General features: G+C 44.4%; 1 protein-coding gene across 5 annotated transcripts in view; it reads left to right on the forward strand.

Annotated features, from left to right (window-relative positions):
* The window catches only part of SPIN1 (spindlin 1), a 116,396-nt gene that overhangs the window by 66,205 nt on the left and 31,610 nt on the right, over positions 1–18,581 (forward strand). For 4 of the 5 annotated variants that reach the window (XM_063454945.1, XM_063454947.1, XM_063454946.1 and 1 more), the window contains exon 3: positions 16,470–16,518. The exons of the other annotated variant lie outside the window; for it this stretch is intronic. In XM_063454945.1, coding sequence (XP_063311015.1) covers positions 16,470–16,518 — 49 coding nt within the window. The remainder of the gene's footprint in view (positions 1–16,469; positions 16,519–18,581) is intronic. 5 annotated transcript variants of the gene reach the window in all.

Consider the following 18,581-nt stretch of genomic DNA (forward strand, 5'->3'; position numbering starts at 1 on the left):
GTGGCAATCACAAACTTCTTGAGTAGATTTTCAGTATTTCTCCCAATGGCACATATGAATAGAAGCACAAGAAGAAAAATTGAATGCTCACCTTTTTGGGAGCCTATTAATTACTGGCTCCAAGTATATAGCATTTGTGTCAAGTTGTCGGGTGACACTACCCTTCTTGAACCAGGGAACGAAGTATGAGGATAGGTTGGTAAAACATTTAAAAATATATTCAACCGAAATGAAAAAATAAAATAGAATAACATTTCTTGCTTTCCTTTTCCTCCAGAGATGTGTTTTGCCTTCTAGATTCATCTTTTTCAATCGTTGTAATACGTTTCACTCGTCCTCACTTTTAACTTTGCCATGTTACCGCTTTCTTTCTGTATTCTCTAATCATATTACGGTTTCGCAGGGGTATCACTTTAGGGGTGGTGTGCTCCTCATTCATTCCGGATTGTATTAATTGGAAGTGACGCGTTGTGTCAGTTCTGGATTCTGTCCGCTATTACCAGTCCCGTAATGCTCAGTGTGCTTGCCGACACGTCCCATCCGGGCCGGAATCTCAGATCAGTGTAAACGTTAAATACCTTCAGAATTCGTCCAAAAAGTCAATCGGCCCATATCAGGTCCATATATTTAACTTTTATATTGCACCTTTACTCCATAAAACATACAATAAAAAAAATTATTTTGGTTAATAAAATTAATATATTATACTTGATCAAATTAACCTTTGTTAAATATAAAAAATGCAAAGCTATAAAACATTTTATACAAGTGTTCAAATAGTTAAGAAAAAAACTCAATAAAAGTGTTTAAAGTCATAAAAAGAGACATAACTCAAAATTGTCATTGAGACCAAATAGATTCAAAGTATTTAAATTAAAAAGCAATTTCATCTCAATTTTCCCTATTTTTTTTTTAATTACATCTTCTCTTCTCCAATTCATACCTACTTTGTATATAGCAAAAAAAAAAAAGTAGTAAATGTGGATTACTGTTATGCAGGGCCGGTGCTTGGATTTTTAGGTACATAGGCGAAGATGCATTTTTCCGCCCCCCACCCCCCCCCCCCCCCCAAAAAAAAAACATCTTCACCTATGTGCCTCTTAACCAGCCCCTCTCCCCTCCCGACCATTAATGGTCCCTTCCCTGTCCCTTAGTGTTCTTCTCCCCTCCCCCCTCTTTTCCCTGTCTCTTGGTGTTTCTCTCCCATTCCCTCCCTGTCCCTTGGTGCACCCCACACTCCTTTAGTGGTCACACTCCCCTTCCTGGTGTGTCAGTGTGTACAGAGTGTAGCGGAGCGCGGTACAGGAGCTTCAGTTTTCTGTACCCGGCCGAACTGACAGGGAGTGCTCTCTCTGTGAGCACCTCCTGTCAGTCTGGCCAGGTACAGGAAACAGAAGCTCCTGTACCGCGCTCCGCTCCGCTACACTCTGTACACACTGACAGTCACACACTCAATGACAAACACACAGACGTCACTGACCGACACAGACTCATTGACAGACACACTGATAGTCACACACAGACTCAATGACAAACATACTCTCACTGATTTGACAGACACACACTCATACACTGACAAACACACTCATCATACACTGACAAACACACTCATCATACACTGACAAACACACTCATCATACACTGACAAACACACTCCTCATACACTGACAAACACACTCATCATACACTGACAGACACACTCATACACTCACATGCTCACTCGCAGACGCACACGCTGTCACTCGCAGGCGCACACGCTGTCACTCGCAGGCGCACACGCCGTCACTCGCAGGCGCACACGCCGTCACTCGCAGGCGCACACGCCGTCACTCGCAGGCGCACACGCCGTCACTCGCAGGCGCACACGCCGTCACTCGCAGGCGCACACGCCGTCACTCGCAGGCGCACACGCCGTCACTCGCAGGCGCACACGCCGTCACTCGCAGGCGCACACGCCGTCACTCGCAGGCGCACACGCCGTCACTCGCAGGCGCACACGCCGTCACTCGCAGGCGCACACGCCGTCACTCGCAGGCGCACACGCCGTCACTCGCAGGCGCACACGCCGTCACTCGCAGGCGCACACGCCGTCACTCGCAGGCGCACACGCCGTCACTCGCAGGCGCACACGCCGTCACTCGCAGGCGCACACACTCGCAGGCGCACACACTCGCAGGCGCACACACTCGCAGGCGCCGTCACTCGCAGGCGCACACGCCGTCACTCGCAGGCGCACACGCCGTCACTCGCAGGCGCACACGCCGTCACTCGCAGGCGCACACGCCGGCACTCGCAGGCGCACACGCCGGCACTCGCAGACGCACACGCCTACACGCAGACGCACACGCCTACACGCAGACGCACACTCCTACACGCAGACGCACACTCCTACACGCAGACGCAGACGCACATGCCTACACGCAGACACGCCTACACGCAGACACGCCTACACGCAGACACGCCTACACGCAGACACGCCTACACGCAGACACGCCTACACGCAGACACGCCTACACGCAGACACGCCTACACGCAGACACGCCTACACGCAGACACGCCTACACGCAGACACGCCTACACGCAGACACGCCTACACGCAGACACACCCACACGCAGACACACCCACACGCAGACACACCCACACGCAGACACACCCACACGCAGACACACCCACACGCAGACACACCCACACGCAGACACACCCACACGCAGACACACCCACACGCAGACACACCCACACGCAGACACACCCACACGCAGACACACCCACACGCAGACACACCCACACGCAGACACCCACACATTATTTTACAAATAAATATTTTCCACCCAGTCTCCCTACCTGGAGAGCTGGTGTGGATGATGAATCCTTCCCTGGGGTCCAGTGGGGCTGCTGGGCGGCGTGCGGCTGTGCTGTAATCAGACGCGGCAAGGGAGCTCTAACCTCTCTGCTCTGCTCCCTCGCGCGCTGTCTGCTGATACCGCGGGAGCCGGAATATGACGTCATATTCCGGCTCCCGCGGTATCAGCAGACAGGCAGCGCGCGAGGGAGCAGAGCAGAGAGGTTAGAGCTCCCTCGCCGCGTCTGACTACAGCACAGCCGCACGCCGCACTGGGGGCCGAGATGGTGGCCGGCAGGAGAGAGATCTTCCCTCCTGCCGGTCACTGAAATCTTGCGCCCCCAGAGCCCGTGCGCCCTAAGGCCGCCTTATGGACGCGCCGGCCCTGCTGTTATGCATTTATTTAAAAATACATTCATACATACTGACATGGGCAGATTTGATAAATCAATTTTTTGGAGAAGCATGTAATTAGATTTTTAATTTTGTATTTGTTCTCTTTTTATATGTTGATCCACAAGTTTTTATTTTTAGTTCTTTACATGTCCGGCACAAACAACATCTGGGAAAAATGTATTCGTGTCAAAAAGTACAAGGCTTTTTCTCTCAAATTCTTTTTTAAAATTAGGTGCTGCTCTTCATATGATTTTAGGTTTGTTTGGCAAAAGATAAATACCAATATGTGTGCACTCCCAAAAATTATCAAACACAATTAAAATAAATATTTTAAAAAAAAAGAAACTTTATAAACCTAAGGAAAGGTCAGTACACAGTCTGTTATAAAACCACTTAGAATCAAAGGTCTATCAGGAAATATGTGTAAAAAACAAAACAAAAAAAAAATATATCAAATACATGGAAACCTATAAAAAAAAGTGTCAACTATATTGAAACATTTAATCTTGTGCTACTTGTATAAGATCAGTAACAATATCCAACATACAGCCCAGGTAGAGCCATTACAATATCAAATAAAATAAAGCTGCATATGGTAGCTCTAAGTCTGCTTCCATAGGAATTAAATGGTCTTAAATACTAAACATCAAAAAACTATATACCGTATTTATCGGCGTATAACACGCACAGGCGTATAACACGCACCTCATTTTTAGAAAGAAATTCCAGGAAATTTCCCCCCTCATGCCATAGTATTCCCCCCCCTCATCCCATAGTATTCCCCCCCCTCATCCCATAGTATTCCCCCCCCTCATCCCATAGTGTCCCCCCCCTTTCCATACTATTCCCCCCCTCCTCCCATACTATTCCCCCCCTCCTCCCATAGTATTCCCCCCCTCCTCCCATAGTATTCTCCCCCTCCTCCCCTCCCATAGTATTCTCCCCCCCTCCCCTCCCATAGTATTCTCCCCCCTCCCCTCCCATAGTATTCTCCCCCCCTCCCCTCCCATAGTATTCTCCCCCCCTCCCCTCCCATAGTATTCTCCCCCTCCCCTCCCATAGTATTCTCCTCCCCTCCCATAGTATTCTCCCCCCCTCCCCTCCCATAGTATTTCCCCCCCCTCCCCTCCCATAGTGTACTTTCCCCCCCTCCCCTCCCATAGTGTACTTCCCCCCCCTCCCCTCCCATAGTGTACTTCCCCCCCCTCCCCTCCCATAGTGTACTTTCCTCCCCCTCCCCTCCCATAGTGTACTTCCCCCCCTCCCCTCCCATAGTGTACTTCCCCCCCTCCCCTCCCATAGTGTACTTCCCCCCCTCCCCTCCCATAGTGTACTTCCCCCCCCCTCCCCTCCCATAGTGTACTTTCCTCCCCCTCCCCTCGTGTACTTTCCTCCCCCTCCCATAGTGTACTTTCCTCCCCCTCCCCTCCCATAGTGTACTTTCCTCCCCCTCCCCTCCCATAGTGTACTTTCCTCCCCCTCCCCTCCCATAGTGTACTTTCCTCCCCCTCCCCTCCCCTCCCATAGTGTACTTTCCTCCCCCTCCCCTCCCCTCCCATAGTGTACTTTCCTCCCCCTCCCCTCCCCTCCCATAGTGTACTTTCCTCCCCCTCCCCTCCCCTCCCATAGTGTACTTTCCTCCCCTCCCATAATTACTTACCTGTCCTGAAGCGTGGGCCGGCTTCACAGCGCGCACCGCGGTACAGGAACTTTAATTTAAGGTTCCGGTTTCCGGCGGGACTGCACTTCCTTTCAGTCCCGCCGGAAACCGGAACCTTAAATTAAAGTTCCTGTACCGCGGTGCGCGCTGTGAAGCCGGCCCACGCTTCAGGACAGGTAAGTAATTATGGGATATCGGCGTATAACACGCACCCACGATTTTCCCCCTATTTTCAGGGGAAAAAAGTGCGTGTTATACGCCGATAAATACGGTATATGAAATCGATGTGTATATATATTCAAATGTGACAGTATGGTGCACACCAAAATAATTGGTATCAAAATATAAAAAGTGGCATAGATTAACCCCTTCAGGACGGAGTCAATAGTACACGTTATGATCAAAAGAAAATGGAAACAAAACCTGGAATTTGCGCTATATGTCTGTTCGACTGTAATTCACCTTTTCATATTTCATACCTCTTTGCATCCACACTTATTATATATCATTTTGTTCAGGAGAAACAGGGCTTTAATTGCTCATGAACTATTCATATATGAAACATAACTTATTATGAATAAAATAAAATAAAAAAAATTGTGAGAAATTCCGATTTTGAAAACATTTGTAGTTCTGTCTGACATTTTAGCTGTAAATGTCATGATCCTGTTCGCTTTTACTGCAATAAAATGCACATATTTGTATTCATTGTACAGCACCACATAATCTGATGGCACTATATAAATAATAAAACAATTATAATTTAGCAATGTCTCACAAATAAATCAGTACCCCCATTAACAGATTTTACGGTGTTTTGGAAAGTTACAGGGTCAAATGTAGCACATTCCATTTTTTTTTTTCACATAAAAATTTGCCAGATTAGTAATGTTATCTTTGAGACCGTGTGGTAGCCCAGGAATGAGAATTACCCCCATGATGGCATACCATTTGCAAACGTAGACAACCCAAGGTATTAAAAGTGGGGTATGTCCAGTCTTTTTTAGTAGCCACTTAGTCACAAACACTGTCCAAAGTTAGTGTTCATAAGTGGCTACTAAAATAGACTTGACATACCCCACTTGCAATACCTTGGGTTGTCTACTTTTGTAAATGGTATGCTATCATGGGGGTAATTCTCATTCCTGGGCTACCACACGGTCTCAAAGGCAACATTACCAAACTGGCAATTTTCAATGTGAAAAAAATATGCAAGCCTTATGTTTGACTCTCTAACTTTCCAAAACACCATAAAAACTGTACATGCGGGGTATTGTTATACTTAGGAGACTTCACTGAGCACAAAATAAGTGTAAAAACAAAAACAGTAAAACATATTACAACAATAATATAGTCAGTAAAAGTGCCGATTGTGTGTGAAAAATGCAAAAAAACTTCACTTTTACTGAAAATATCATTGGTGTAATACAATTTATAATTTTGAAACACTAATATGTGTTCAGCGAAATCTCCCGAGTAAAACAGTACCCCCCAGGTACAGGTTTTATGGTGTCTTGGAAAGTTACAGGGTTAAATATAGTGCTAGCAAATTAAATTCCCTATACTTTCTGCCTGGGTTGTCAGGCATGTAAATTTTAATTAACGAAATCACATAATTATGTTAAAAGATTACTTAAATATACACGTATAATTTTAATATATATACATATATATGTCTTTAAAATTCTATGTGTGAACTTATATAATCATTTGTGTAACTAGAAAAGCTACAATTTCTGGGAAAATTGTGTGAAGTGTTCTTGCCTCCACCATTAGTCTACAACTGGAGTGGGCGGAGTAACTGTGGAAAGGTTGGAGTGTGGTTCACTCACTCTACAACAAGGGCAGAGAAGAGCAATTAAAAACAAACTGCTCCAAATTGCTCAATAAGAATAATAATATATATATGTGAGATAATAGTAAGTGGTCTTGCCATGTAGGGATATAAATGTACCAATTTATATCAACGTTCAGCTATCCCTGCTGCTACTGTGATGTTTTGTACAAATCAGTCAATAATTCCTGTATAAGGAAGTACTCCCTTTATTAATACATATATAACAGCATCTTCATATTGCTGCCTTGTTACACAGGGTTTCTGCAGCCGCCATTTCAAATCCCTGGAACATTCCACCAACTGCCAACAGGAACTAATAGATTTCAAATAGGGCAGAGAAGAGCGGTTAAAAACAAACTGCTCCAAATTGCTCACTTCACTGGCGGTTGCCATCTTCAAACGTTCATATTTTAAAAACTATAAATCCTACAGTGAAGAGCTTTATATTGTGAGAATCACAAGACCCAGACCTACTACTGCATAGTATGTCTCTAAAATATTAAAATTGAAGGCACAGTCGCAGTTTAGATATTGCCCTTCAAATTTTAGGTGGCTAGAGTGGACTTTGAATGAATGTCAATGGACGGCGTGAGTTGCAAACAAATGGTCATATCGTGTAAATTATCAGGACTATGGCTTAGCCGTGGACATATTTAGTGGCAGCAGGGGTAGCTGAACGTTTTGATATAAGATTTGTGTAGGTGGGCTTGAAAATGAGGGAGTGTTGGCAGTTTAGAAATCATGTCCTGGTTTTCAGCTCACTCTGTCTATGACCTCACTTCCTCTTTCTTTGCTGCTCCAGCCTGGCACAGGTCAGAGTATTTTGCCTTTCCTGATTACTTTTCATTCTTCAAATGAGGGAGTGGTGGCAGTTTAGAAATCATGTCCTGATTTTTCAGCTTTTGCCAGCTCCCACTCTCGTTTTGAAAATTTCGCCACAAAAATGACGATATTTTGTGAACCATTCGGTGAAACGTTCCACAAAGTAATAGCACACCAATCGGGAACAATCCGCACATTTCGGTATATTACAGTCTATGTAGTGTAAAAACTGTGGGAGGAGTTAGGGTGGTAAATTTGGCTATAATAAGAATAATCTATATGTGAGATAACGTTAAGTGGTCTTGCTATGCAAGAACACTTAATTATATATATATATATATATATATATATATATATATATATATATATATATTTATCTATAAATATATGTGACGAAGTGCCCTTTGCCACTTGTGCCTGGAGAGGACTAATTGCCAGCCTCCTGCCCTGCGACTATGGCACCTGGAAGATTTTGCCCTTTTAAAAACGCTATTTGGGCATATTGGATTTTATTGTACTGTCTGCCCCTTTAAATTATATTGGAGCAGTCTGCCGCTTTAAATTGTGAAGAAAACCCCTGGTTTATGGACTTTTATGTTGCTCTGTGTGCCATTAAACAGATCTCTACCCAGCATTAAGCCTTGGCTCATGTTTGGGGGATGGGTAACTCCACTCTTGGGGATTGCTATAACACCATAATCCCCTGAGTATAAGCTCCTGTAAGAGCTTGTTCCTGATACGCTCTCTGGATTAGGAGAGGTCTGCCCACTGGAAGCTGGACCCTGATCTTGGGTCCAGGGTGGGTGAAAGACTGAAAGACCCCGGCGCTGCTGCATCGCTGGAAGTGGGGTCTGCAGTGATTATGGTGTCTAGTGGAGTGCTCGGAGTCCTCGGCAAGCACTAGGAGCATCGATTGGCGGAGGTACTCGGTCGGAGTGCCAGCGTTCTGACCCATTTGGTGGCAGCGGTGGGATGGCGTCCTAGTGCGAGGAGAAGCAGCTCAGAGACACCGGTAGCATTACGGAACTATACTTGAGGGTAACGCTAGCACTCGTGCAGCGCCCCTGTCAGGAGTGTTTTTTACTGAATGAAAACTGTTGCTTTGTGTGCTATTAAACAGATCTCAACCCAGCATTAAGCCTTGGCTTGTGTGAGGGGTTATGCTATGCTTGTGTCTACACTCTGCCTGGAAGGATTATTCGCTAACTACTGGGAGAAAGGGAACCCAAGACAGTCAGAGAGGGTTGGACCGTCACATTTGGTGGCAAGTGGTGGGATGGCGTCCTAGTGCGAGGAGAAGCAGCTCAGAGACACCGGTAGCGTTGCGTAGCTATAATTGAGGGCAACGCTAGCACTCATGCAGCGCCCCTGTCTACAGCGGAATCCAAGGTGCGGATCGGAGCGCTAGTGGCCCAGAGTGGGGCCAAGCAAACATGACCTATTGCTATGAGGGCGACGCTTACATCGCGGCGGTATAGAGGCGGCTAGTCGAGTATGGCCCAGACCCTTCTGAAGAGGTGATCGTCTGAATCATGCAAGAGTTGGATGAGTAGAACCGAGCAGCACGGGAATGTGAGTTCAGATTGTGGAGACTGGGGCTGGGGACAACCGGTCTCCTTCCCCAGCAGCAACCAGAGGTATCCGAGGTAGTGGACCTCGTAGACTGGTCCTGGGAGGACCCCCAACAGGCAGGTGGAGATGGGACCTAGGTCTCTCTACAGGCCCTACAGGGATGCTGGGCCGCCAGCCCAGATCCCCCATCGGCAGCTAGAATTACAGGTCTCTCTCCCCAGTGGCGGCCTGAGTTCCAGGAGGAGGAGATGGTCGATCCCTCTACCCTACAGCAACCAGCGCCCTGGGGAGGGGAGGAAACTGGCCTCACCCTCCAACAGCAGCCGGAGGTATCGGGAGAGGGTACGACTGGTCCCTCACCGCAACTACAGGGGGAAAGCAACCCTAACCCCACCGCAGATGGGACCGCGGTCTCTGTGCCAATTCTACAGTGACGCTGGACGGCCGGTCCAGATCCCCAACCATCCTCGCAGGAATACCAGGAGGAGGTAAGCGAGCCCTCCCCTCCCCAGCTAATTCCCAACAGAGTCCTGGGGGCAGTGGATGAGTCTGCAATACCCACTGGCCCCCTTGCAGCAGAAGAGCTGGCATCCGGGCAGAGCGTGATGGCCTCTGCCCTCCCTTGCCCTCTTGTTCAGAACCTGAATGCCCACCGCCCAACCCAGCAGAAGCACTGGCATCTGGGCAGAGTGCCACTGGCCTCTGCCCACTAGTTCCCCTCAGCGACCTGGGACATACAAGCCAGAGCCGGACACCAGAAATCACCAGGAGCAGTGCTTGTTTATTGTGGGTGGGGTACTCTGTTTATTGTGGGTGGGCCACTCGACTAACTCAGGTACTGACCGACAGAAGGTCAGGTACCTGGTTTGTCTCCCCCCCCCCCCCCAGAGGGAAGATGTGTGACGAAGTGCCCTTCGCAACTTGTGCCTGGAGAGGACTAATTGCCAGCCTCCTGCCCTGCGATTATGGCACCTGGAAGATTTTGCCCTTTTAAAAACGTTATTTGGGCATATTGGATTTTATTGTACTGTCTGCCCCTTTAAATTATATTGGAGCAGTCTGCAGCTTTAAATTGTGAAGAAAACCCCTGTTTTATGGACTTAGACTGTTTTATCTCCGCCCCCCCCCCCCCTCCTAGAACACCAGTTATACCTTTAATAACTGTCAGATTTTCAAACACTGCCTTTTAACTGGCATTTTGTTTTCCTCAGAGCAGGAGGTTTTACTTCATGAATACTGTTGCTCTGTGTGCCATTAAACAGATCTATACCCAGCATTAAGCCTTGGCTCATGTTTGGGGGATGGGATAAATCCACTCTTGGGGATTGCTATAACACCATACTCCCCTGAGTATAAACTCCTGTAAGAGCTTGTTCCTGATACGCTCTATGGATTAGGAGAGGTCTGCCCACTGGAAGCTGGACCCTGATCTTGGGTCCAGGGTGGGTGAAAGACGGCGAGACCACAGCGCAGCTGCATCGCTGGAAGTGGGGTCTGCAGTGATTATGGTGTCTGGTGGAGTGCTCGGAGTCCTCGGCAAGCACCAGGAGCATAAATCGGCGGAGGTACTCGGTCGGAGTGCCAGCGGTCCGTCACTAGATATATATATTTTAATAACAAAATACAGTTAGAATGAAATTACATATCTATATATAATTTTATTTTTTTAAATATATTATTTATTTTATTATTGTAATTGATTATACATGTGTATATATAAATATAAAATATATGTATTGTGTATATATAATGTATCTTATACATGTATATACCTTCATTCTAAGTGTATTTTAATACTAATATATGTACTTATATGAAAATTAAAATACACTACGTATGACGTTGCATGTATGTTTTTGTGTGTGTGTGTGTGTGTATATGTATATATATATTTATTTTATTTTTTTGTATTTTTTTTTTTAACATGTTTATTATTTTTTTATTCTTCCCACCAGCAGGGGGAATGTCTGAGAGCCCAGACAGTTACCCTGCATCCAGATCCACAGCCAGCTATAGGGGGGCCTGATTTGCCGTGGGAGGGCTGTGAGGTCTCCTTTTCTCTGAAAAGACAGTGTTTGCATTAAAATGCATGCAAGGGATAAACCAGTCTTTTTTTTTTGTAGCCACATAGTCACAAACCCTGGCCAAAGTTAGCGTTCATATTTGTTTTTGGCATTTTTCACACAACAAATGCCCTTTCACTGATGATCATATGTGTTTTCAACAAAGTTTCCAGAGTACAACAGTACCCCATGTGGACAGGTTTTATGTGTTTTTGGAAAGTTATAGGGTTAAATATATGGCTTGCATATTAAATAATGTGGCCTTCCTGTCTGGATTGCCAGGGCCCTCAAATTGTAAGTGATAAAATAATAAGATTACATAAATATACACGTAGATTTTGTGCGTGCGTGCAGGGCCGGCGCTACCATAAGGCGCCCAGGGGCGCAAATGTCCGGGTGACCGGCAGGAGAGAAGCACACAGCACTCGTCTCCTGCCGGTCACTTCTTGTAGCGTGAGCGAGCGGCAGCAGCAGCATCCCCACAAACCAGCCTTCCTTCCTGCATCATGCCGCGGACTGTGTGGAGGGGGCGGGGATATGAACACGTCATATCCCTGCTCCCCGCGTAGCACACAGCCCAGCTGGCTCCTTGCAGGAGCTGGAAATACCGCCCCCTCCGGATCTGCATGGTTGGAGCTGCGTGGGAGAGCAGAGAGGAGGGGCTGGGAGAGGAGATCAGCCCATAACTCCCAACTACCTCAGCCAGATATTCACACTGGATTCCAGGGAAGCCACCCTCCTGCACCCAAAAGGTAGGAAACAGGAGGGTGGCTATAAAAGTATATATGATTAGCATGTGTGTGTGTATCTGTATGTCTGTCAGTGTGTGACTGTGTGTGTATCTGTATGTCTGTCAGTGTGTGACTGTGTGTGTATCTGTATGTCTGTCAGTGTGTGACTGTGTGTGTATCTGTATGTCTGTCAGTGCGTGTATCTGTATGTCCCTTTGTGTGCATCTGTATGTCAGTGTGTATGTCTGTCACTGTCAGTGTGTGTGTATGTTGTCAATCTGTGTATCTGTACATGTACCAGTTTTTATATATATATATATATATATATATATATATATATATATATATACATACATACATATATAGTGTGTGTGTGTGTGTATGTGTATCGCAGTGTTTGTGGCAATGTTTGTGTAAATGTGCATACATCTCAGCAGTAAAACGCCAACACTACATACAAAGACACCCCTGCATTTAAACATCAACACAACACACCCCTACATTCACATAAACATACTCCATACTGTATACAAAAACATGCTTACATTCAAATACATAAACGCTGGCCTGAGATGTAAATATGTACTTGTGACTGCATGTGTGACTGCTTGTGTCTTTGTCTCTCTATGACTGTATGTCTGTGTCTATATGTCTCTGTATGACAGTCTGTCTGCATTTATATTGTGGGGGGGGGGGGAGCTTTCCTCTATCTTAGACAACATTGTATATCGTGAGAATTCCACTGTGATTTCACAATGCTAATGTTGCTAGGCAACCAAAGTAACAAAGGAAAAGCATTAACCAATACAGATTAGTGGGCTACACAAGGCAGGAAGTGTTGGTATGATGCTTGTTCAGATCCACGGTTACCGCTAACACCTGTAATTTGGGGCAGGGCTTACTTTGATAGCAAGGTTTTACTACGGTTTTTGTTGTTGCATATAAGATTGGCATCATATGCCTCTCATTTTATATCATATGCTCTTTTTATTTATTTTTTTAACTGTGAAACGACTGATTTTAAACCACACAATGAATGGTACACATCGAATAGTCCTCATTCAGATGATATGACCAGATTGGGTCTGTTGCAGTCTTGTTTTTCACCAAATTATGTCCATTGACAAAATTCTGTGTTTAGTGAATAACTCATTTTGTTGTGTGGTTTTCTGCCTACCATATTTTCCCCAAGTTATGTCTGAAGTGTGTATTTATGTATGTGGGGGCTGAGGGTGTCAGCTGAGTCCTTTTGGTCAATAAGTGAGGCCATGTATCAAGCTGTCCTTGGCTCATGGGTGGCACCTTGCTTCTGCAGAATGAGAACATGGGGCTACGGGGAACCAGCTTAGTTGTAATTCTGTTTTGAAAGGGACATGGTAGGTGCTATAACTGCTTCATCTCATTTGAGGAGTGGTTATAGCGTCTGGAGTTCCCTGCCACCATACATTCATTTTTAAAGTTAAAGGGGTTTACATTCTATGCTGCTCAAGCTAGTGAGCACACATTAGTCTGAGCAGAAATGGGCAACTTGTTTTTGAATGTCAGTTGACTATTTTCAGCCTATGACAGCACCCATTGCTGACATTAATTGGTGTGGCTAGAAGGAATTGTGTAATCTTTGCCATAGTTGTTATACCTCTAGTAGGAGCCAGACCGAGTGGCCAATGACCCTTATTTAGTGGTTTAACACTAGAGTATTAGCACCAGAGGACTCAATGTACTATAACCAACTCAATGAGATGAAATTTTTATAGTGCCTACAGTGTACGTTTAAACGGTTTGAATACTTCCTCCGAGAGGGTATTCCTGAAACCATAACTACTACATCATTAGAGGGACACCCTAAAGACCAAAAATGCTGCAGCCTAATGTATTTGGCATTGGTGCCTGTAGCTTGTCCCTGCAAGCTGACACATATAAGCATTGCCATTTGTAAAAACAATGGCAATGTTTACATTTGACCATCAAATAAACCAATATTATGGATGTCTGCGCAAGAAAAAATATTAATACTTTTACCATAGATGGTCTTCTTACATAACGTTGTTTGTCCATATGTCTACAAAATAGAAAATGTACAAATAGTGCAGACTGAAATACTAGTTATATCTGTATGTATGTAAAATTCATATGCACCAAAATATATGCACTGTTGTTTATGAAGACTATCTATGGTAAATATGAAGATAAGTATTAACCCCTTAACACCGCAGCCAAATGTACAAGTTGTGAACGAAACAAAATGTAAACAAAACCTGGCATTTGCGCTATAGGTCTGTCCAACCGTAATTCACCTCTTTCATATTAAATGCACCCCCCCTTATTATATATCATTTTATTCAGGGGAAACAGGGCTTTCATTTAATATCAAATATTTAGCTATGAAACATAATTTAATATGAAACAAATGGGAGAAAATAAGATTTTTTTTATTTTTTTAGTTCTACATGACATTTTAACTGTCAATGTCATAATACTGTTTGCTTTTACTGCAATAAAATACACATATTTGTATTCCGCAAAGTCTCACGTGTAAAACAGTACCCCCTATGTACAGGTTTTATGGTGTTTTGGGAAGTTACAGGGTCAAATATAGCGTGTTACATTTGAAATTGAAATTCGCCAGATTGGTTACGTTGCCTTTGAGACTGTATAGTAGCACAGGAAATAAATTTACACCCATAATGGCATACCATTTGCAATAGTAGACGACCCAAGGTATTGCAAATGGGGTATGTCCAGTCTTTTTTAGTAGCCATTTGGTCACAAACACTGGCCAAAGTTAGCGTTAGTATTTGTTTGTGTGTGAAAAATGCAAAAAAAGCCAATTTTATATATTTTTTATATTTTTATTTATATATAGGTATATATATATATAGTGATATATACGTATATATTTATGTATATAGATATATATTATTTCGTTCTACGTGTATTTTGATATAACTATATATATATTAATATCACAATACAGTTAGAACTAAATAAAACACATCTATATATTTTTTCATATTTTATTTTTAATTATTCTTTTCATTTTATTTTTTTACGTATTTACATATTTTTTTTATATTATTTATAAATATATATATATAACAATAATTATATATATATATATATATTCAATCAGTATCAGTCTACGTGTAATTTGATATTAATATATATATATATATATATATATTATTAAAATACACCTAGACAGTGTATGTGTGTGTGTGTATATGTGTATGTATATATATATAATAAATATATATATATATATATATATATATATATATATATATAATCTAAGTATATATATATTTTTTTTTTACACTTATTTTATTTTATTTTAATTTGATTTCAGCCAGCAGGGGGACTAACTGTCATTACAGTTAGTCCCCCTGCTGGCAATGCCTGAGCCAGCTATCCCGGCCATGTGATTGTGAGGTCCTCGCAAGGACCTCACTCTCACATGACCGGGAGGGACCGGAGGAGGAAGATCTGCCGCGGGTGGGCTCCCTGGGAGTCCCCCCAACCGCGATCGCCGGCGTGGGACCGCCGGCGACCGGGTAAGTAAAAAAAAAAAACGGAGGGCGTACATTTACGTCCTGCGGCGTTTAGAGCCGCTTTTAAAAGGACGTAAATATACGTCCTCCGGACTTAAGGGGTTAATATATATTCTTATGTACACCTCCATTGTATTTGTTTATTTGTCAAAACTGAGAGTTGCATGTGAGGGGACAACTCCTGAGTGTTCATTTGCTGCTCACACAGTATGAAGTATTATTTATTTATGTATTTTTATTTTTTTATTTTTTAATAGAAATTGGCACTTTTCTGTGCCCAAAAGTCTTGTTACTTCCTGGTTTGTTTAGCACAGTGGACCTAAATTCAAAAGGCATCAAATGCTCAAAGTCGGTCTTGCAAAGACTTCTCATTGAGCTGCATTGTGAAGTCTGTGGTTGGACAGTCTGGGCAGGGTTAGAAGGGGAGGGCCTGCAAAGGCTGCAGACAAAATAAATAAATATGTACGTACATACGGACACTTATCACTTGCCGACCGGGTTCCGTTCCTACAACCTACGTAGAACAAATTGGTCGGTAAGTGAGGAGTTAAGGGATTTCCTGCTCTGTTGCGTTCTTCTATGTTCGGGGAAATCTTCCCGAATATAGACGAAAGCACCAGAACAAGTAATCCCTCTATTCGGGCTAATTTCTCCAAACATAGATTTAAGGGATTCCCTGCTCTGGTGCGCGTGTCTGTGTTCAGGGACATTTCCCCGAACATAGAAGAACGCAACAGAGCAGGGAATCCATCTAATTCACATGACGGCTCACACTTACCACCATTACCATTACAGACTCATGTGTAGAGGATAAATTCTACATATCTCTTATTCAAAATGTGCAATAAAATAGATAAGTAGACCAAATGTACTAGCTCCATGTAAGTCCTATAGTGTGGGTGTGTTTTCTGCATAGAGAAAATTTGATTGAATAGAAAAAAAGGCTGTATCTGCTTATATTGGTAATGTGTGTTTTGATTTTTTTTATACCTTCTTACAGCACATGCAGGTGTGTCCGCAAGCATGATGAAGAAAAGGACATCCCACAAGTAAGCGTCACAAATACAGAAACCTAACCATCTTTCATTTCAGGCAATTCAGTCATATCTTTCTTACATATATAATATGTAGAACTTCTTACTATCGCTATAATCTAAAAGTGCATTTAACACCCCCCCCCCCCCCCCTCTGCATACATTTAACAGGACATTGGCCTACTGTTTTAATCTTGCTTGTTTGTTACTGCAGTTTCACACAGAGCAATCACAGCAGCAAGCAAGTTAGGTTGAGCAGCCAAAGGCAGGTAACCGTAGCTGCTGACCCAACATGGCTGCTCAGCCACTTAAAATGCAGTTTCATTAAATGTTATAACTATATAAGAAACAAAAAGAGAAAATTTGATGACAATTGTCCTTTAACACTTTAAGAACACACAGCTTCAGATGCCTGTCTTGCACTTAAAGACCCAAGCAATTGTTGCATTTTATGCTGTTTGTGTTCAATTGCAATTTATATATTTTTGTTACACCAACACGTTGTAAACATTTTTTTTAAGGACAAAGGGGCTTTAATTTGATGTGGCATATACATATAAATTCTCATTTATTAGAGAAAAAAATGCCCAAATAACCCAAACCATTTTAACAATATGTTAAAGTGCAGCTTAAAAAACTTACCGTATATACTCGAGTATAAGCCGAGTTTTTCAGCCCATTTTTTGGGCTGAAAAACCCCAACTCGGCTTATACTCGAGTCATAGTCTGTATTATGGCAATTTGCATTGCCATAATACAGACTGGGGGGAGAGGGGGGCTGGCAGAGCTGTAACTTACCTGTCCTGCAGCTCCTGTCAGCTCTCTCCTCCTCCGCGCCGTCCGTTCAGCACCTCGGTCAGCTCCCAGTGTAAGGCTCTCGCGAGACTTGCAGTGGGAGCTGACAGAGGGAGCTGCACAGACCGCGCGGAGGAAGAGAGAGCTGACAGGAGCTGCAGGAAAGGTAAGTTACAGCTCTGCCAGCCCCCCTCTCCCCCCCACTGAACTGCCACTTGACCACCAGGGAAGGAGAGCCCCCCTCCCTGCCATATATCAAGCAGGGAGGGGGGACGAAAAAAAAAATAAAATAAATAAAATAAGAAATAATAAAAAAATAATAATAACAAAAAAAAGGGGTATAAGGACCACTATGGGAGGGAGGGGGGGTATAAGGACCACTATGGGAGGGAGGGGGGTATAAGGACCACTATGGGAGGGAGGGGGGGGAGAAGGACCACTATGGGAGGGAGGGGGGGGGTATATGGACCACTATGGGAGGGAGGGGGGGGGTATATGGACCACTATGGGAGGGAGGGGGGGGGTATATGGACCACTATGGGAGGGAGGGGGGGTATAAGGACCACTATGGGAGGGAGGGGGGGTATAAGGACCACTATGGGAGGGAGGGGGGGTATAAGGACCACTATGGGAGGGAGGGGGGGTATAAGGACCACTATGGGAGGGAGGGGGGGTATAAGGACCACTATGGGAGGGAGGGGGGGTATAAGGACCACTATGGGAGGGAGGGGGGTATAAGGACCACTATGGGAGGGAGGGGGGGGGTATATGGACCACTATGGGAGGGAGGGGGGGGGTATATGGACCACTATGGGAGGGAGGGGGGGGTATATGGACCACTATGGGAGGGAGGGGGGTATGAGGACCACTATGGGAGGGAGGGGGGTATAAGGACCACTATGGGAGGGGGTGGGATAAGGACCACTATGGGAGGGGAGGGGGAAGTAAGGACCACTAGGGGAGGGGAGGGTAAGGACCACTGGGGGGGGGGGAGTGAAGGAACACGGGGGTGGGGAGGTAAGGACCACTGAGGGAGGAGGAGGGGAAGTCAGGACATATGGGGGGGGAGGGGCGGCAAAACATTTTTTGCCTACGGCGGCAAATATCCTTGCACCGGCCCTGCACACACTGCATTCACACACTGCATTCATGCACACACACGCTGCACTCATACACACACACATACGCACACACTGCATTCATTATACACACACTGTAAATAAATATTCAATTAATATATTTTTTATAGGATCTAATTTTATTTAGAAATTTACCAGTAGCTG

The sequence above is a fragment of the Pelobates fuscus genome, chromosome 5, assembly GCF_036172605.1.
Source record: "Pelobates fuscus isolate aPelFus1 chromosome 5, aPelFus1.pri, whole genome shotgun sequence".
In the NCBI taxonomy this organism is placed as follows: Eukaryota; Metazoa; Chordata; class Amphibia; order Anura; family Pelobatidae; genus Pelobates; species Pelobates fuscus.